Source organism: Podarcis melisellensis (assembly GCF_964234715.1).
Source record: "Podarcis melisellensis genome assembly, chromosome: 2".
Taxonomy (NCBI): Eukaryota; Metazoa; Chordata; class Lepidosauria; order Squamata; family Lacertidae; genus Podarcis; species Podarcis melisellensis.
The window spans coordinates 85,555,937-85,577,580 of record NC_138529.1 but is presented as its reverse complement, the minus strand read 5'-3'; the positions used below and the strand labels follow the sequence as shown (position 1 = coordinate 85,577,580).

Here is a 21,644-nt window from a genome sequence, read left to right as displayed (position 1 = left end):
TTGGTCTTTGTGCTAAAGGTGTTGCTCAGACCAAGGAAGTGGGCCAGAGTCTGTGACTTTAATCAGACTCCTGTTGGCTCTTTCTGTTGCTGGGCAATCGCTGGTTCTGTAGTTACAGTGTAGTACCTCTTTGTGGCCTACTTCACTGGGGGCAGCCAAGAGCAGCACAGCATAAAGCAGCGTCCTCTTCTTGGGAGCTAACTTTGTACCAGCAGCAAAAGAAAAGATTCCCCCCCCCCATCTGCTCAATATATTGTTCATCTCTAACTCAGCTAATAATATTAGACAAGCAGCACTAATTCCAGTCCATTCATTGCTATAAAACTGAGCACCAGTATTTTAAAAACAAAATGAAAATGACTTCCTAACCTTGCAAAGGCTACAAACTTTCATTTTCAACCTGATATGTATTTGTCCATGGGGGTGAGTCCAGCTGCTAAAGCTATATAGACACATATCGTTCAAATGCAGGGTTTGAAATTGGTTGATGGATTTCTGATGAGCACAGCTGGCTGCCCTAATTCCCCCAGTTTAAATGAGTTTCCATATGCAGAGAGAGAAAGAGAGAGAGAAAGAATCCACATAAAATCCATATGCAAATAAGGGAGTTCTTATCTAGAAATGGGATCTGTTACAAGTATTAAGCACAACTATTGATATGCATCTTCCAGGTCTATGAATCTTGGAAATTACGGACATCATTTTGTACCTGATCAGTTTATGCTAGAGCTGTATTCTTCCCCTGTGAAAGAGGTTTCCATTTTTCTGCTTCATTTGCACAGCAGTTTAGAATTTATTTAGAATTTCAGTGGGTTTGGGGTTAAGTTTACCTCCTTGTTATGAGGTGACCAAGGAAGGCATTTGTGTTTCACTCTCCACTGATGGTTTCTCCAGTGCTCTGAATCCTCCCTGGCTGCCCATACTTCCTGATCTGAACTCCCCCATGAGGGGCTCATTGAGTCTTTAATTGGGCTTTAATTCAAGCGTGGGAAGCCAGAGAGGCTGGCAACTGACTGCCTGAGACTGATGCACTTGTTGTTTTAAAAAAAGAAACACAACAACAGCATGATTTGACACTAACTTCTTTAAAAGTAGCACCTTAGAAACCAACTAAGTTTGTTCTGGGTATAAGCTTTTGTGTGCATGCACACTTCTTCAGATACACATGAAAGCTTATACCCAGCACAAACTTAGTTGGTATCTAAGGTGCTACTGGACAATTTTTTTATTTATTTCGACTGTGTCAGACCAACACGGCTACCTACCTGATTCTTTAAAAGTAAAAAGACTTCACCTTTTTTTAAAAATAGCACCAAACAGCAGTGAGACACACCTTCCTGCCTTTTTGTTAAAGCCCAGGCAAGTATGTAATGGGTTTTCAGGAAGGATGCCACCAGAAAGGCTGCAAAATGCAAACCTCTGGAGAGATAATGTGTAGAATGAAAGTAAGGACACTTACAAACTCGGCGTCCACCTTGAAAACATGGTAAGCAAAACAAAGACCTGTGCCCTGACCACAGGAATATCCCAGAAATTGTTGCAATTTATTTTCTCATTAACTGATGGACCATGGCTGGGGGAAAAAAGATGGAAGTAATTTTTGGCATAGTGTTAGCTTTTGTAGTGGGGTTTTGCTAGGGACACTCAAAGTGCTTTGAATACGCAGAGAAATCTCTGAAAATATTGATCACTCTAGGGGGGAAAAGAAGAAGAATGATGCCGTTTGATTCTACCCTCATATCAAACATTTTATTCTCATTTTGGGTTTTTTATGATTTGCTTGTGATAAACCCAAGTATGCACTTGTAGAAGGCTGAAGATAATTATTTCATTTCCTCACTGGTGTATTTTAATTTCAGAGCTTACCCCATCCAGGAATATCCCTGCAAAACCATCCAAGCTGCTGCAATAATGCACATGATTATGAATAATCTTGACCCTGCAGTGGCACAGGTAATAAACATTCCTCGGTGGAAGGCTTAGTCTTGGAAAGCAAACTGATAGCAGTGACAATGCATTGATTTTTGTGAATTGACACACACCAGTTCTGCTTCGATTGTTCTGAAATGGAACAAAGGATGAAATGGGTTAATTTTTTTTAAAAAAATCAATGCGTTGTCTCTTTCCCCCATTAATTTTAATGAAACATAGTTGGAAGGACCCCCTAGAGTCATCTAAATCCAACCCTCTGCAATGTAGGAACCTCAACACACAGTCCCCCATCCAATTTGAGACCATACCGAACCCTGCTTACCCTTGCAAATGTGCTAGCTGTTTTATTGCTGCACCACCAGGAGAACAGTGGAGGTGCAAAATTAGCATGCCGCTCTGAGGTAGAGCATGTGATGCTTAAAAGCAAACAGGGCTGAGCTGACATTTCTCAGAAAATACTTTCCAGCCAATTTTTTACTTTCTTCTTTTGCTTTTTTGAGCTCTTCATAAAACAGTTGGAGATTTTAGTCCTCCTCTGAAGACTATCCAGCAAAATGGCTTCCTAAATTTTGCCACCCATGAATCTTCAGCACAGCTATGGATCCGGTTTGAATATTGTTTTTATTTTTAATATTGTTGAAGGAAGCCATGGACTTGGCACCTACTCTTTCCAGCCTTCTCCTCTTAAAGTTTCGGTCAAGGTTATGTGAGAACTTGCTGTAAGAATCACTCAAAACAACTCCTTGTTTAAGCACCTTGTGGAAAAATATCACCTAATCTGCCACAGGTATAGCGAATAGTTAAGCCAAGAGTGATTTGAAGTTTGCTTAGTCAGAATAAGAATATGCTACCCTATGCTATGAAGACAAAATACAAAGGCAAGCTATGTATCAACAACGATCTGATACTATTTCTGACAGTCATCAAATCATGGGCAAAATGCAAGCTCGACCATCCCACTGATACTTGCCAAAAAGGATTTTATTGTGAATAAAACTATTAGAAATATTCATAGTTTGTTATATCTAACACAGCTTGTGTGACTGTTTTTAGAAAACATTTTCATAGCTTATGGAGCAATTTCCTGCAATCAGATGGTTGGTGTTCTTTCATTCCCATAAACAAAAATATGAATAATGTTGTAAGCACTATAAATATTTCAACAAAAACCACATTAGTAGGGATGTTACGTAATTTTTATTTTTTTGTTTGGATGCCTCAAGGAATGGTAATAAAACAGGCAGTTAAAATGCACGAAACAGTCATGTGACAATAAATTGAAGATAGTCCTTTCACCAGTATTGAGTAAGATTCCACTCCCAGTCCAGGTAGCCTATTTCTGGGCCTTGGAAGAGTGTGCCATCTTGTCCTTCGCCTCAGGCAGCAAAATGCATTGAGCCAGCCCTGTCCCTCCACCAACATTCATTTCCACTGAAATGCAAGCTATATCAACACGCAGGTTCTGCTGCTTATTGTCTGGAGCTTAGACATGGGGAGGTGGATGACTTGACAGTTTGTCAGTCGGTGGAGGTTAGACATTCATCAGGTGCCCTGCAGAGGCATCCTAAGGAGTGGCTGGTGCTAATAGAAGCCATTATCTCTTGGCGTTCCGGAGTTCGTGCAGCACAGAGGATAATTGAATAGGCCACAGTCTAGAATGCCCCTGGTCAGATTTAAGCTCTGCTATGTGCTCATTAAGCAGTGTTTTGATTAAACTGGGTTTAATCATATTTGAGACTGAAATAAGGGACGCTGTTTTAAACATACTTTAAAATGTGCTCTTTGCAGTTTCCCCAGGAACTTGTAACTTATGGAGGGAATGGACAAGTCTTCAGCAACTGGGCACAGGTATGGTGTTGATACATTTGTTGCTTGCCTTGCTTGACCATGCTCTTAATCCATCACATCCATATTTTTCTTGGTGGAAGATGTGACTAAGTTGTTGGCTGTCATTGACAATGAATCCATGCAGTTGTTGGGGCTTTTGACTTTAAGAAATATCGAAATATCGAAAGAGCTTGAATAAGAAATATCGAAATATCGAAAGAGCTTGAATTATGGGGGCTTGGGGTGGGGTGACAGCTGTTTTACCTGTTGTGGCTGCTTTCTTTGCTGCTAATTATAGAAGGCTACAAGGTTTGTGGGACGCGGGTGGTGCTGTAGTCTAAACCACTGAGCCTCTTGGGCTTGCTGAGGTCGGCGGTTTGAATCCCTGCAACGGGGTGAGCTCCCGTTGCTCAGTCCCAGCTGCTGCCAACCTAGCAGTTCGAAAGCCTGTCAAAGTGCAAGTAGATAAATAGGTACCACTCCGGCGGGAAGGTAAACAACATTTCTGTGTGCTGCTCTGGTTTCACTAGAAGCGGCTTAGTCATGCTGGCCACATGATCCAGAAAAAATGTATGCGGACAAACGTTGGCTCCCTCGGCCAGTAAAGCGAGATGAGCACCACAACCCAAGAGTCGTTCATGACTGGACTTAACTGTCAAGTGTCCTTTACCTTTACCTTTTTACAAGGTTTGTGGGGGGATGATTGTTCGGTTAAAATAACTTGACAGATTTTTTCATGAAAAGCATAAATCCAGGTTAAATGGGGGTGGGGGTAGATATGGGCTGGTATTTTTATGTCATTGTTTGGATGCTGCACACACCTTGCATAAACAAGTAACACGAATCTGGAAGCACCCTAAATGAATGTTTTCTGAGCAGATGCAGAGTGCTTTAGGTTCATCATTCAGGAATCACAAGAATCCCCTGCTCTGTCTGGGATCAGGACTCCCAGGTCCTCAGGCAGAGCTAAGCTCTTTCAGCTTTCTTTCCTGAAACAACCATGATATTCTGAAAAAGAGGGAAAGAACATGATTCTGCACTTCGCGTCTAGCAAGGTGACATTCAGAAAACACAACATTTGGAAACTTGCTATCTCTTGCTTTGCACCGGCAGCCATGTCCAGCGTCGATATGACTGTGATGTCTAACAAGAGTTTCACAGCGGAGCAAAACAATATGCCTTTGTCACTGGTTACTTAAGAATAGCAGTCGGATGAATGATTTTCTTTCACTGCGATAAGGACAGTTTGTTCTCAGTGTTTTGTTTCATGAAAAACGAGACGGTTTGTAAAGATGTTGTAGCAACGTTATTCCTGGAAGTGTTATTTCTGGTGCAGGGAGGAGAGGCAATTGAAAATGTGGCATGTGAAGGGGTGCTGAGCCGTAACCCGCTTAGTTCAGGGGAAGGGCCCGAGGTTAGTAGGTAGAGCACACCCCTTGCGTGCAAAAGGCCTCTGGTGCAATCTCCAGGGAGGACTAGGAAAGATTCCCTGCCTGAAACCCTGGAAAGCTGCTGCCAATCGCTGTAGACCAGGAACCCTAACCTGGTGTTCTACAGAAGTCATTTGACTACAACTCCCAGCATCTGTCAATGGACAGGGATGGAGGGAGCTGTAGTCCAATGACATCTGGAAGGCACCAGGGCGTGGAAGGCTGGTGTTGACGATGCTGTGCTAGATGAACTGGCTCAGTATATGCCCAGGGCTCATGTGTCCCCCCCCCAACACTGCTACCCACCCCCCTCTTTTTTATGTATTGCTTGACATCAGCCTTGCCACAGCCGCCTTATTGTTGGGGGCAGGTAGGAGTTTTTCCACTTGACAGATTGGTACCAGCCATTTGGTTTTCCCCTACCTTGTAGCAATCGTCAAAAGTTTGTAAAGTTAGGCACTGGGTAGGCCTATGGGAGTGGAGGTTGTTGCCTCCGCCTGCCCCTCCTCATTAAGGGTATCCCATTAAAGGGATCTGGGGGTGTGGATCGTGTCCAAAGCCTGGGCATGGGCTAGAGCCATGCCACGACCCCATCGTGGACCCCGGGGTGCCCCAATTTGATGTATATAATAGGGCTGCCCCTACCAGTGGTATACCCTTATGAGACTCCCTGCGGACAGGCAGTATCAGGATATAGTCTGGTTTCACCCAATGCCTAAGCCAAACCGCTCACATCTGTAACCAATAAAGTTGTGGCCTATTTTATCCCATTAACCTAAACGTTCGTGTCCATGTGCTTATTATCTAAGGGAACTGCAGGGCCCGGGGCCTTGCCAAGCAATGCTGAGCTAGATGGACTACTCAGTATAAGCCCAGGGCTCATGTTTTCCCTCCAAACACTGCTCTCCACCCCCCATGTGAATTACTTCTAGTTTCAGAACCCAACTGGAAGGGGGGGGGGAAATGGGTCGGGAGAAGCAGTTTCAGGGGAAAGGCGTGGGTGTTTGTGTGTGATACATTACCTGGCTTTCCACTTGCCAATGTTGCACTTTAAGTCACTTTATAAGAATTGGCTAGTAACCCACCCAGTTAATCTAAAATGGTGGCCTGCCACCAACTTGCCTAGTTTGCCCTTTAAAAGCCTTAGAAACACAGATCAATATAAGAAGGAAGCTTAGCCAGCTCCTTTCTCCCATTCTGTCTCCATCTTTCAGTTCTGGCTGGTGATGCACTATTTGTCTGAGATGACTGAAGATCAGACCTTGGTCATGTACAGTGGGCATCCCTTGGGACTCTTCCCCAGCCATCGCAACGCTCCTCGATTAGTCATCACCAACGGCATGGTAAATAGCTGCTCTCATCTTGTCCTCTCTTTGCTTACTATCATTTGTCACGACCCACAGTCTTTTTCTGGTATGCACTGTGCTTTGCCTCATTGATCAAAGGTTGGCCGTGTTTCGGTTCACGTACTGTTTGTTTCAGAAAGTGTGAATCAGATAGGGTCACCTTTAAATGCAAACTGAATCGAATTTGTCCTCCACCACTACATCCAATAACACCCTGTTGTTTTTCCTGCTGTCCTTTCCCTGCGGCCTTGGAAAAGAGAGACAGAGAGAGAGGAAAAGATCTGGGTGTTCTTGAATATTCTCCGACTTTCCAAATTACTATAGGGTCAAACTTTATTAGCTATAATTGGAGCATCTAAAACTAGATCTCGTTGCTTGTTCAAATGGGTTCCCTCACACTTTCAGCATTAGTAAGGTTGTGTCGGGGAATGGCAGGACACTGATGAGTGTACACAGGGAAAAGAGGGGCTGGAGTCTGGCTCAGGAGAGGGGGCTAGTGATTTGTGGGGACCTGTAGCAGCCAGAGGCGAGAGGCAGGGGAAGCTCCAGAGCTGGAGAATGGAGCTCAGAAGGGATTGGAGGATGAGGCAGGTCAGGCAAGTGAAGGGCTGGGCGCCTCCCCACCCTCTCCTGTACCACTGTCTCTTGGAACCAGGAGAGGATTGAAGAGGGAAGAGCAGAGGCAGTTTTCACACAGGCACATAAACTGGTGGAGGGGTGTGGTGCCCCCTGTTGCTGCAACTGCTCCATCGAGCACAGACCAGGAACTAGCTGCCTGGGTGCTAGACTGGTATGTGTGGGTGTTCAGAGCCGTAGGAACTTCTGTAAGTGTCCACTTTTGACAGTACAGTTAAATATCTGCTGTGTGCATTCCTTTGGCTGGGGAGCACCCATAATAGGTTGGTTGTATTGTGATGGCAAGGTGGTAGAATCACAGTGTTAATCAGAGACCTCTCTCTCTTTTCACCTTCCTCCCTGCCTCAGGACTTCTATTTTAATTCTTGTAATATTATGAACTGATGTCTACTTGCCCCTCTCTTCCCTTTTTCCTTCTGTGTCATGTCTTTTAGATTGCAGTTCTGATGACAGGGACTGGCTTGGTTTTAGTTACCTGTATAAAGTTCTCTGGCTGCCTGGTCAGCTGAAAAGCGCTGTCAAAATGCTCTAAATAAGACACATTTCCTTGCTTTGTTTAGGTGATTCCTAACTATTCTTCCAGAGATGAATATGAGAAACTGTTTGCAATGGGGGTTACAATGTAAGTTATCCATTGTCCTAATTAATTTTCCCAATTAATTTCTGATGTCTGCTTTTTAGTTCTGAATTGGGAACTTTTTGTGGCAGGTGAAGGGATAGAACATTATATGTATACATGCAGAAATATAAACCAAAGGCTGAAACCATGCATTCACTTCCTTTGGGAAGTGGGGCTTATATTTGTGTAATTCAGTGGGGCTTATTTCTGAGTAATTTATAGAATCACACCATAGGAAGCTACATGGAGAAAAAGAGAAATACGGAGAAATGTGTCAAAGGGTACCGTTACTTAGGAAATGTTGCACTACTAGACTAACAGAGTAATATAGGGGCAGAATGTATAAAAATAAAACAACATCCATAGTTGACTGAAAAAACTGCCTTGCATTCACTCCTATTGACAGGTATGGACAGATGACAGCGGGTAGCTACTGCTACATTGGACCACAGGGAATAGTCCATGGAACTGTGGTAAGAACTGCTCACTATCACTGTTGGGCAGAATGTATCATTTGTAGAAAAAGGAAGCATCAGTTCTCTTCTGACTAAAGATCTATTTAGTATTTCTAACAAACGACAACAACAACAAATGCAGAGCTGACCCACTGCTCCATTCTCTGCTCTAAAGTGCTGAAGTGTAGGTGCATTCCGGCAAGACACAGTGATAACAGCAAGAACCTTTATTAAACTACTGGACAACAGGGGCAAAACAACTGTTTATATACATTTCTGAAGGACTGGGCCACTCCCACTCCCAACGTGATTGGCTGTCTAAACTACCTAGCTGCGAATCATGAGTCAGAGTTTAAGGGCCAATGGCAGAGGCCCCAATCCTGAAATGTTCTGTGATTGGATATAATGTATCAAATCAGAACACAGGGGCTCAGCATCCTTAGTCCAGACTCAAGCTCAGGCAAACACAGACCACTGAATGCATAACAAGCCCCATGCGACACATTGCTCATTGTAACGTATATAAGCCACCAACTCTCAAGCTGGCTGCTGCAAGGGAACTGCTTTGTGAAAAAAACCATTACCTGATATAGGCTTCTATAAGGCCCACTGGGGGCAGGCAATTCTGCCCTATCTCTGCATCAGGTGCATGAGAGTGGAATTTTTCCACCGCCACCAAATCACTACTAATACAGCAGACCTGTCACCTTCCAAATGGGAAGGACAACCAGAGTAGTAGCTCACACAGAAGCGTAGGAGAAAATGAAATGTATTCTGTTTTAATTGCCTGTAATTGATCCTGAGTGGTTGGACTGAAGCCTCCTTTGCTTTGTTTCAGGCCTTTACATGCTCACTCTTGAGCATGTAAAGTTCTGTTGAGTAGATGAAATGAGAAGTGCAAATGATAAACAAATGGAGATACGATAGAAGTATTGCCATTGGTAAATGACACCATAGGGTACCATGCACAGTCACTACCCTTTTCTGCAATGTGCCTTAGCTAACAGTGCTCAACGCAGGCCGGCGCTACTTGGGAGTGGAGAATCTGGCTGGGAAAGTCTTTGTCACATCTGGCCTTGGAGGAATGAGTGGCGCTCAAGCCAAGGCTGCAGTCATTGCTGGCTGTGTGGGAATTATTGCTGAGGTAAGCCTGTATGTTTATTTGTATGCTTCTACTTAGTTTTTTTAAAAAATCAACCTCCCCTGAAACGGTCCGTTCTCATGTGGCCGCTCCCTGTACTTCCCTCCCATTTGTGATTGAGTTAAGGCATTTTAATGAACAAGTGGGTTTTAAGAAGAGAGAGCTTACAAGGAAACTCTACCAAAAGTTAAGGTTTTAGTAGCTTAGAGAGGGGCAAATGTCTCAGGCTACAGTACTGTACCCACTTGCCTGGGAGTAAACCCTATTGAACTTAATGGGGTTTACACCTGAAGAGATAAGTTTAGGATCACACTGTTAAACAATTCATCATTTTATCTAAAGGTTATGAACCCCTCAGGTGAAAACTGTCACAGAACATTAGGCCACAACCTCAAACTGATTTAAGTGTGCTTAAGCCCGTTGATTTTCAGTGGGATTTTGTGCATTTTATTCTCTTTTGGATTGTGGTCTTAAGTGAGCTGCGCACTAACTTAGCCACTCCAGCCCGAGACCTTGACTCGCTGGAAAAAATGCTTCCATCCATTTAAACCAGCAGCTGGGCTTTAAAACAACAACAAAAAAAAGGTCAAACAATAATGAAAGGATTTGCTAATGTGAATTTGTTTTTCTTAACCAAACAAGAATTTTGTTGGGCAGATTGTAATTCAAGCTATATGGTGGTTGGCAGACTTGCACATCTTGCTCACTCAATAAAAGGTTTCCCCATGGAGCTGAAATGTTCTCATGTGAAACAGGCCTTACTATAATAACAGCTTTATAGCTATGCTGTTAAACAGGGTAATAAAGGACTTCAGTGACCTGTGTAATTTTACCACTGATGATGGAGAGAAAATCTTGTTTCTAAATTTGCTTGGGTCAGAAATCTCACTGATTGATCATTTGTGGTTCTTCAGCTAGGAGTGGCCTGTCCCAGGCTAGGCCTCAGAGCTACACACCACTACTGGTCTCAGTCACCTGCTGGTCACATTGGTGGCCAGATCATTTCTGGACCACATTCAAGGTGCTCACAATAGAGTTTAAAGCTCTAAATGATTTAGGACTCTTAAATCTGAGAGGCTGCTTCATTCCCTACAGACCCTCTCAGGTGTTAAGATCAGCAAAGAGAGCAGTCTTTAGTTCCCCTTCCCTCAGAAGTTTGGGGTGGGCAAGAGCATTCCCTGTGGAAACCCCTAGGTTGAGGAATTCCCTCCCCACAGATCTGCCCGTGGCATCTTTATTATATAGTTTCCATTGCATGCTGAAGATGCACCTCTTTGCCCTGGCCTTTGACACTTGGGATATATATATATATTTAAGACCCATTCTATCCTTGAAACTGTAATTTGTTTTCAAGTGTTTTTAATATTGTATTTTTAAATTGCTGTGACCTGCCCTGGAGACTTATCTGATTCATTTCCTACCCTTTACCATAAGTAATTAAAGGCAAATTATTCTAAAGTTCAGTAGTTGCTTGTTTAATTCTATTCGATTTTATCTAATGCAACCTCTCAGGTTGATGAAGCAGCCCTCTTAAAGCGTCACCAGCAGGGATGGTTGATGGAAATCACTAGCAGTCTGGACCACTGTATTGCTCAGCTCAGGTATGGCTCAATAAACACATTCTTTAGCGTTTTGCTAATTAACTCCACATCCCACCAAAGGACTTTTCTGCAGTGTGGAGAAAAGGTCTGGGGCAGGCAACCCTCTCTGCCCTATCTCTGCTATGGTTTATTTCTAGTGCTTAACCTCACATTTCTCAGAAGTGAGTGACTACTAGGTCAGTGCTCCTCACTAAAATAAAAAACTCTCTTGGGGCTGGTCCTGACATCTGTTTCCCCTATTTGTTTTAAAGGTGTGTAGTGAAGAGGGGCAGAAACTGGCTAACAATTTAAGACTTTGCAATGGTGAAAAACATGAAACATGCAACTTGCCACATTCCTTGAAGTAGGAATTTGCATGTATAAAATTCTTGTCCTATTTTTTCAGCACAATCAAGGCTCACGTCTTCTGCCATGTCTGCCTTAGCGCAGGTGTGTGGAATCTGTGGCATTCTGAGAAGTGTTGAACTACATCTCCCATCAACCCTGAGCATTCACCATGTTGACTGTGACTGATTAGAGCTGGAGAAAAACAACATGGTGTGTGTGTCACAGGTTCCCCATACCTGCCTTAGTGTGAATATTTTTTCCACTTTGGAGCAGAACATACATGAATTCTTTAGTGCTTTGATCTCAAACTCAGTGGCGGAGCTTCATGCTCCAGCACCGGGGGGTAGAGAGCAGGCGGGGCCAGAGCTGGGGCGTGTCCGAAGGTGGGGCGTGCTGCCGCAGGGGCATGATGAGTGTCCTGGGGCGTGGCGCACTGCCTGCGGGGGCATCGCACCCAGCACAGGCGGGGGGGAACCACAATGGCACCCCACCGGGGTTGCACTGCCGGGGGCGGTGCACTCCCCCCGCACTCCTCTTCCTCCACCAGTGCTCAAACTGCAGAACAGATCACTGCTAACAACCACACTATTAACATAAATATCATAATAACAAATAACATAATAACATAATAACAAATAACATAATATCACGTAACAGCAAGCATTGTCTGCCTGCTTTCAAACCTCTCACCTGATTTGCATCAGCCAGATACTATCCAATAACACATAGTACCATCTTGATTCGTATATGTTTAATTTGTTAAAAAGAGTTATTCCTGCATTTTTGGAATTTCAAACACTTCAGAGTCTTAAAGCTAATAATCCAAGCCCCCAAGACCAGAACAGTTTCTGGTACCTACAGGACATCTGTGACATCCCTGTCTGAATACTCACTTTGACATCAGAGAAGATCAGCCAATGACATACAGAGAAATAGGACAGGCAGTCAGACCAGATGTCAAGGAGGGGATTGTAAGAACAAAGAGGTCTCTGGATGTAGCATGTCAGGAGAGTAGTTTTATCTCACTTTATAGTTTCAAGAGGATTCTAGACATTGTTATTTCCTTAAAAGTCTTCATCTGAACATCCCCCTCCAGCAACATTGTTCAGTATCTTTTAAACCTAAAACTATCATGACATCGATTTTTTTAAAAAATTAAGTTGCTTTTGAATTGTTAAAAGTTAATCCCTTTTGACTTGTACACAGAGAAGCAAAGAAGAAGAAAATGGCTCTTAGTCTGGGATATCATGGAAATGTGGTAGATCTTTGGTAAGTAGCTAATAATGAACCTTGCGACAGCAGGGGAGGAGCGGGGAATCCATGTTGCAGTTCCGATAAAAAATGTGTCGTGAAATTTCTCCCCGCAACTTCAGCCTCATTGATTTTAATGGGAGATTGAAGTATTTGTCATTGAAATCAGTGTGATTTACAAATGCTTGAAGTGTGGGTTGTGCCATTTCCTACAATGCGTCCATCCCTTAGCAATACAAAGGGGCTAATTTACCAAAGTTTCGTCTAGGTGCTCCTGGTATCTACTTTTCTATTTCCATACCAAAATCTGATCTATAGTTGTCCACTTTTTCCTCTTTCTGTGTGCAGGGAGAGACTTGCAGAGGAATTCAATACCACTGGAGAACTGCTAGCTGATTTGGGGTCTGACCAAACATCTTGTCACAATCCTTTTAATGGAGGCTACTACCCGGTACAGCTGAGCTTTAAGGAGGCTAACCAGCTCATGTCCAGCAATCCTGTTAAATTCCGAACCCTAGTGCAAGAGAGGTACTTCAATAATTTGAACAAGTTTTCTTGGGACAATTTTTTAAACAAAACTCTGCTTCTGTTGTGAGGTCAAATGTCTCTTGTAATATTCACTTTTCTTCTATAGACACAGTTAAGTTTGGGGTCTGTCTGTCTGTCTGTCTATCTATCTATCTATCTATCTAGCTAGCTAGCTAGCTATAGGGGGGTGGAATTGATTTTCGAATGACATTCATAAAATCCGAACACCAGAAACTGCACACTGGGATATCAAATTCAGTCTGAAAGGATAGCTCTTCATCAGCATCATACACTTATGAGAAACTCAGGGGCAGAACTATGCACCAGAAAGAAGAATCCTCCTTTCTGAAGGTCGAAGCGGGCTACAGAAATGTCATTCATTTCTTCAGCCTTGCTCTAAAATCAAATCTGCAAATGACTGGGCAGGAAGAGGAGTTTTATTTCTGAGAATGCTGCAAATGTTAAGTGACCCAGCTGCATTGATTTTGAGCCATCGCCAGCTGCTTGTTTTTCCAATGCATACTCACAGGAGCTGGGAATTAGGGAATTAGGCTCTATAGATTAGCGGTAATGATTCTCTTCCTGTAGCTTGTTCCTGTTAGGTCTCATTTTCATAAAAAGATGGTTTGGGAGCCAGGAGTCACTCCGATCGACTGATGCTAGGTCAAACAGATTTGATGGTTTAAATTAGACGCAACATGGCAGCAGATCCATTTGTCTGCCCAAATCAGAAGTGAGAAAAGGGTTTGACTTAAAGAACAAAAAGAGCATGTGAGGGAGGAGAGCTGAGTTGTCAGAAACTGAAATGTCCTACCTGAGTGATAACCATTCTTCCCTAGAATGTGGGAAGCCAGTGGCATTTCTGACTTCAAATTTTCCAGGGACAAGAAGGCCACTCAAGGAAGCTGGCACAATAGTAGAAAGTTGTATTCAACATTGGGCAAACCATCCCTGCTCCCATTGCCCCAGCACCTCCTTCCCCAGCTGGGTTTACTTCCAGTATCGGAGCCTCTCTGGGTTCAAAAGACATTCAAATATCAGACTGCAGGAAGGTAAACAGCAAGATGAGGAAGACTTCGAGTCTGCTCGTCTATATAATCACTTTGTACATGAGAGGGGCAGTCATTGCCCCCAAACCATGGTTGCCCACTCTCACACTTGCTGTCAGCCTATGTCAATTAATACTTACCTTTTTAGGAACACAAATTATTTTGCCAGGGCTGCATACCCATCCACTGAGATCTTCAAGGGAGACCTTAATCCCACCAACAGTTTCAGAGGCTGTTGGGAATGTAGGAAAGGGCCTTCTCTGTTGCAGTGCTCAGACAAAGGAATTCTCTCTCCTGGAAAGTTTGCCTAGCTCTTTCCTTAATGACCTTTATTTGTCTGATGAAAACTACCTCCTACTATTTTATTTATGTGCATGCAGTATTGACTATGTTGATGGATTGCTTGGGGATTTTTGTTTGTTTCTGCAGCTTAGGATTTCATACGTTATTCTTTCAGTATTTATTTTGATTGACTTTTTACTGCATTAATGTTATAACTCTTATGCTTCACGCTCCAATATTCCACTCTAAGGGCCCCTTTTGGATGGAAAAGTGCCTCATAAATTTCAATGCAAATAAATAAATACACCCATTTCATTATTTTACTGTGATGATCTCTTTCCTACCTTCTTCTAAGTTTGCAGTGTATCCTTGTCTCATGTTATCCTCAGAATAACAGTGTTAATTAGACTAGTCTCAGTCTTAATAATGAATTACACTTTTTAACTGCCCTTTATCCTGTAAGATCCCAGGGTGCTAAAGAATAAGCAAATCAAACACAGGACTGTAAATAACGGGTGGTATTAAATGCTAGTCCTACTCAGAGTAGACCCATTGCAATTAAGACATGCCAGACTTTGGTTCATTCAGTTCAGGGCCTAGTGCATGCTCATAATTTTTCTTTATGGAAATTCATATAGTGTTGAGAGAACGTTATAACTTTCCATTTTCAGTCTGAGGAGACAAGTGGCTGCCATCAACAGGCTTTCTGATCAAGGAATGTTTTTCTGGGATTATGGAAATGCTTTCCTTCTAGAAGCTCAGAGAGCAGGTAAGTAGCGCTTTTCCTTTTTGCATAAGTTAAGCAAGTAGTGCATTTGGCCGAGTACAGCAGATAACATATCCCAAGAACAGGGGTGCTCCCCATGTTGCACATTTTCTACAGGAAAGGGGGGCGCTTTTCTGTGTAGGAAAAAGCATGTAACCATTGGTATATGATGATCTCACATTCAAGAAGAATCACATGTGAGTTTCATGTTAATTTCTCCTGCATGCAATACCTACTGTGTGGCATTTAAAATGTATAACTTTTTCCAATACGCCCCACTGTCAGCCAGTTGGAGTGCTATCCAATCCTGCTCACCCAAACCCTGTCTGTAAAACTCTGGCAAAAGGGTTGAATCATCATCATCATCAAATTTATATCCTATTTTTCTGCAGTCATATCTAGCACAACATGCAAAGCAGCATAATTCCATATCCAATAATAATAACAACAACTGTGTAGGGCTTTAAAGGTAAAAAAACCCCAGCACTTTAAATTGAAATCTATATTTAAATTGTTCCAAAGGTGCTGACATCGAGAAAAGAGGTACCAGCAAAGCTGAATTTCGATACCCTTCTTACGTCCAACACATTATGGGGTATGTAGGAGAGAATAAAATGTGGAACACCAATGTAGAAAGAAGACTTGAATCTTGTGCTTTGGGTGGGGATTAGGAAGAGAAGGAGAAAGACACTGAATGAGTTTTCCTGTTTGGGACCATTTTTTGTCATTCCTGTATATTCATAAAAACTGAATTGTCTTTTGTGATTAAATAATGTGTCAGTAGACCAGAAGCTATAAGATGGGTTCTTAAAAGCTGCAGTTCACAAAAGGTTTCTTAGCTGCCCTTCACCGTACAGTCCCGGGGAAGATTACAACAGAATATACAATAATGAAAACAGATAAAACCACCAGAGTTATAAAAACTAAATGAAACCATTCCAGATAGAACAGAACAGTATAAATTCAGCGAAAGAGGTTGGTCCCATAAAACAAAATTCCTTAGTTGTCAAAGGCCAGAGTGCATCTTCAGCACATGGAGAAAACTGTTAAGTGAAGATGCTAAACACACGTCAGTGAAAAGGGTCTTCCACAATTTGGGGACTTTACTTCCCTGTACTTTTGAGGGTGAAGGTACTATCAAGAGAAACCCTCTCTGCAGATCTTTAACACCCAAGAACGTCAGTAGGAGTGAAGATGGTCTTTCAGATATTTGGGACCTAAGTTGCTATAGGGCTTTAAACACTAATGTGAGCTCCTTGAATAGAGAAGCTCGTCCCGTTTGCCACTCTGTCATGTGGAGATGAGCATGTATAGAGAGCTGGTGGGGATTTATCAGACAAATTCTGAGCTGGAGGAAAGCATAGTGGTACCTTGGGTTAAGAACTTAATTCATTCTGGAGGTCCATTCTTAACCTGAAACTGTTCTTAACCTGAGTTACCACTTTAGCTAATGAGGCCTCCTGCTGATGCCATGCTGCCGCCGCACGATTTCTGTTCTCATCCTGAAGCAAAGTTCTTAACCTGAGGTATTATTTCTGGGTTAGCAGAGTCTGTAACCTGAAGCCTCTGTAACCTGAAGCATCTGTAACACGAGGTACCACTGTAATGAGAGAATCGAGCAAGAGAGATGAAACACTTGAGAGACAAAACGCAGTGTGTTCCAAGACTGAACTTACTCCCCCACTTTTCTTTTTTCTTTTTGCACCCCAGAGAATATAGACCAGCTAACACATCTTAAATGTAAATTATAGGGCATTCCAAAAGGAAATCCCTGCCTTTTCCACACTCCTTTCCTGCGCTCCTGGTTTCATGCTGCATTACTAAACCAGGAATTACTAAACCCACCCTAGCTGCTAACTATGAATGTAGTTGAAGAATAAAATATGTGTTGTATCCAACCGAGTTCTTCTACCCATTGAAATGAATGGACATGACTAACCTAGGTCCATTACAGGTGACAACCATTTTAGGTGTGTCCAACTGATGCATAATTGCAGGTGTGGGTCCTTTTGGCCTGGGAAGAGGGTGAAATGGGGACTAAATACACTTATGTGTGCTTTTGCATGCCCTGCCAACATATGCAGGGGCCGGGAAGAGAAGCCCTGCAGGAAATTGTTGTTGCCTGTAATTTCAATGGGTCTACTCTGAGTAAAAGAAATTAGCTGGTTGCTTCTTCACTTAAACCTCCCTATTCTTTTGTCAGAACGTGCTTATGACAGGTGTGATACCCACAGACAGAAACAGTAGTTTACATCTGTAAAGCCTTGATGGAAATTCAAAAATAATGGCCCGAAGAACTTAGTGTTTGGATTAGTGTGTTTTTTTTAAATAGCTGGAATTCTTTCATCTTCAGTTAATGAAAGAAAAGCATTGCTAACTGCCAGGATAAATATGGCAGGAATTTCAGCTATCTTCTAATCGTGAAACATATTCCCTTCCCAGTGACATTTTTTCTTTGGGATTTGGACCATTCCGTTGGGTTTGTACCTCAGGCAACCCAGAAGATTTGGCAACCACCGACTTCATTGCAACATCAGTGCTTGAGAAAGCTGTGCTTCAGGGAGGTAAGACGACCCATTTTCTAGTATGGAAGGTGAATCTGGGATATGGATAAACCTACCTGCAGTTTATTGTGTCTTGCAACTAAGACCATAAATACCAAATTATAATCCACTTCAAGGTAAATTTCCCAGACAGACACATCTTCTGGGTGCGAAATGTCAGAGGTGCCCTGCTGGATCAGGCCAAGGACACATCCAACCCAGTGCTCTGTTCTCACAGAGGCCAACCAGAGGCCTTTGAGAAGCCCTCATGCAGGACATGAGCAAAATGGCACTCTCCCCATCTGGGATTCCCAGCAACCGGTGTTCTAAGGCATGCAGCGGAATTCACATATGTCTTTTATAGCCATTGGAACTTCTTGCCATTTCCATGTGTATTTCCAGGATCATTAACACCTGCAACTCCTTCCTCTATTACAGGCAACAAAACCAAGTAAATCTTGAGTAGAAACATCAAGAGGAGGCCAGAGGGACTGACAGAGTGTAGGGCTCAGAGTGGGAGATCTGGGGCGAATTGAGAGGTTGTATTTAACATAGCATTAAGGCTAATCCTCCATCAGCACAAGGATTTCTATTTGCACAATATAATGTTCTCCTCCCCCCCCCCAACCACCGTGTGGCTCCTAAATCTTCTCTGGGAGTTCCACCAACCCTCCAGGGAAGATCTGAAGATGGCAAGCACAGGGGCAGGAGGGGAGGAAATTGCACTAGTGGTAATCCTTGCATGAGTTCAGTTATTCAGTTGAATACCACCCCATCTATGCAACTGAGCTTTTGGGGAATAAGATGGGACGCAGATACGACAGAATATAATATTTTCATACAATGAGGTCCTATACCTGATGACACACTGGAAGCAAAATAATTCATGTTGTCATGCTTAAGGAATGAACAGCGGTTTTGCCATATGAAGGCTTCATTACTTGGCTTTCTGATCTTGACATCTCTTGGCTGGTTTGCTGGCAAAGGATTGAAGGCTTCCTGTAAGATGGGAGTGGACAACCAGTGGCTGCACGTGTCCCTCAGCCTGATTTAATGTGGCCCTCGGCCTAATTTCAAAATCCCTCTGCAAGGGATAGTTTTAGACTTCTGGCAAGAGTGGTCTGTTCTTCTGCCAGCAACCTGTTTGGTAGAATGAAGGAGGGAGTGAAAGAGAAAAAGGAGTGCCAGAGAGAGAGAATGAGAGAGGATGAGAGAGAAGGTGTAGACCCACCCACATATAGTTCTAGTCCTGCCCTCTGCCAGCATACAGCCCCTGACACCTGAGAAAATGTGCCCCTCAATATTGCTAACCCCACTTAAATAAATATGATTTTAATTTATTTATTTTTAAGGAAATGAGTAGATGTGAACACATTGCTGGCAATGGCCCCAAACTTTGGAATTTAAAAAAGAGCACCTTTGCCTAATAACACACATAGAAAGCTGTGATACTAAGGCAGACCATAATTCAACTAGCTCAATATGGCTTGTTGTTGTTGTTGTTTAGTCATTTAGTCGTGTCCGACTCTTCGTGACCCCATGGACCAGAGAACGTCAGGCACTCCTGTCTTCCACTGCCTCCCGCAGTTTGGTCAAACTCATGCTGGTAGCTTCGAGAACACTGTCCAACCATCTCGTCCTCTGTCGTCCCCTTCTCCTTGTGCCCTCCATCTTTCCCAACATCAGGGTTTTTTCCAGGGAGTCTTCTCTTCTCATGAGGTGGCCAAAGTATTGGAGCCTCAGCTTCATGATCTGTCCTTCCAGTGAGCACTCAGGTCTAATTTCCTTCAGAATGGATAGGTTTGATCTCCTTGCAGTCCATGGGACTCTCAAGAGTCTCCTCCAGCACCATAATTCAAAAGCATCAATTCTTCGGCGATCAGCCTTCTTTATGGTCCAGCTCTCACTTCTAGTAACTGGCAATAGTGCCAGAGTTTCAGACGGGGTATCACCCAGCCCTACCTGGTTTCATACAGAGTCTTTCCTAGCTCATACCTGGGGATGCTAGGGGTTGAACCTGAGAGTTTTTAAATGCAAGGAGCATGTTCTGCCACTGAGTTACGGTCCTTCTGCAAAGGTACCTCTACCCCCTGCCCATATGGCACTATAGGGGGACTGCAAAAGACTATTTTGTTTTGTGTGATTGGGTGATGACAAACACAGTGACAAGCTGGAACGCTCTCATTCTCACAGTGCAGATATTCCCGGAAGGTATGGCATCCGACCCTAGAAAGACTGCCTTGACTTTCCCACCATTCAAGGGGGATAGAGACCCAAACTATTTTAATGCCAGATAAAGCTGTAAGGCTGTGTCTCACAAGAAAGTGCCCATCAGAATTGTGTGTGTGTGTGTGTGTATATGTGTGTATATATAGACATTTTAAAAATCCAGCTGACTGAAGGAGATTAGGTCGCATCTCAGTTATTGAATTTGTTGTTGTGCTTGGCAGAGCAATGGACAGAGGAATTCAGAGAGAAACAACTACTGAATTTCAGTGGAGTGGATGTCTAATAAGATGAACCTTTCTAGGAATCCCCTTTGACCTCTTCGTTACTGAATGCTCTGCTTGCCATTCAACTATGCTATAGCTAGAAGCAGAACTTCAGCTACAGCCCTCATCTTCAAGAGTGACATATTGGAAGGTTGAGAAAGCCAGTTGAATGGATCTCTGCAGGGTTTGTTAACATGGGGAAGTGTGTGGTTGCTTCACCCCGGACCTCGCTGGCACCCCAAACCACATTTACCATTCTTTTGGAAAAGTTCCAGAAGTGGAGGGATTATGGTGTGGTCAATGTGAGCTGAGTGGCAAAAACTGTGCCTGTGGTGAAGCAAACACACAGTGGCTTCACTGTGAACCAAATTCCTCCTGGTTCCAGTCAACCCATATTCTCCATATGGACATTTGAATTGCCTCTTTGTCTTCCACAGATAGGTACAGAACATGGCCTCATGGGATCCATTTTTGACACACCAAGTCAGCAACTTTAGATCAAGCTGGCCATTGAGTGGCTGGTTGATAGCTACAGTCGCTCCTTTGTTGGGCCATTCAAACACTCCTCTTGTGGAATGTGCATATCATTAGTATAATGACCAAAACAAAATTCCAATTCTTTGAATTTGGGACATTCCACATTCAGGCTCCTAGCCATACACTGTCATTCTGAAGAAGCGAAGCTGCCTCTGTTTTAAATAATAATAATATTAATTAATTTTATCAAGCAGAATTGAAAAGGAATGCCAAAAACTGTAGAGACAGAAACCTGTCACATTATTTATTTATTATTATAAAAAATGTTTTTACCTTGCTTTTTCCTTTAAGACACACAAGGTGGTTTGCCACATGACAGAAGAAGCATTTAAATGATCAGTTAAAAATGCAAACTAATAGACGAGGGGTAACCAACATGGTGCTTTTTCCAGATGCTGCTGAACTACATCTCCTGTCATCCCTGATCATTGGCCATAACAATAGCTGGTTCTGATGCAAACTGGAGTTCAAAACCATCTAGGGGGCACCACACTGGCACCCTGTAGACAGATAAAGTAGTTACAGCAGGTAAAGCCCTTCAAGTATTGGATATTTCAGGAGAGATTATCACTAATGACTTGGCAGGTTAGATGCCTGTTGCAAAGGAAGGTCCTCGCATAGTGAGGACAAAAAGCAACCAAAGAGGGGGCAAAGTGAGCTTTCTTAGGTGGGGAGTTATGCAGCCATAGAAAAGGTGTCCCAGTTCTAAGCCATTTGGGGCTTTAACAATCGGAAACAGCTATTTAATATATTTTTCATAGAATGTGCAGAAAGGCCACCACAGGGAGAACTTTTAGATCTGCTCTAATCACATCAAATGAAAAGTTTTCCTGTGAGGTCAATTACCTCACAGTCAGCTGTGAGCAACTGATGAGTAGCCAA

General features: G+C 43.0%; 1 protein-coding gene across 1 annotated transcript in view; it reads left to right on the top strand.

Moving 5' to 3' along the window:
• Positions 1 to 21,644, top strand: part of UROC1 (urocanate hydratase 1) — a 47,116-nt gene that overhangs the window by 8,541 nt on the left and 16,931 nt on the right. Inside the window, exons 3-14 of the mRNA XM_081902025.1 lie at positions 1,860 to 1,953; positions 3,721 to 3,780; positions 6,404 to 6,532; positions 7,732 to 7,793; positions 8,197 to 8,263; positions 9,246 to 9,389; positions 10,899 to 10,987; positions 12,521 to 12,583; positions 12,914 to 13,093; positions 15,096 to 15,193; positions 15,713 to 15,785; positions 17,633 to 17,754. Of these exons, the coding sequence (XP_081758151.1) occupies positions 1,860 to 1,953; positions 3,721 to 3,780; positions 6,404 to 6,532; positions 7,732 to 7,793; positions 8,197 to 8,263; positions 9,246 to 9,389; positions 10,899 to 10,987; positions 12,521 to 12,583; positions 12,914 to 13,093; positions 15,096 to 15,193; positions 15,713 to 15,785; positions 17,633 to 17,754 (1,181 nt within the window). The remainder of the gene's footprint in view (positions 1 to 1,859; positions 1,954 to 3,720; positions 3,781 to 6,403; positions 6,533 to 7,731; positions 7,794 to 8,196; positions 8,264 to 9,245; positions 9,390 to 10,898; positions 10,988 to 12,520; positions 12,584 to 12,913; positions 13,094 to 15,095; positions 15,194 to 15,712; positions 15,786 to 17,632; positions 17,755 to 21,644) is intronic.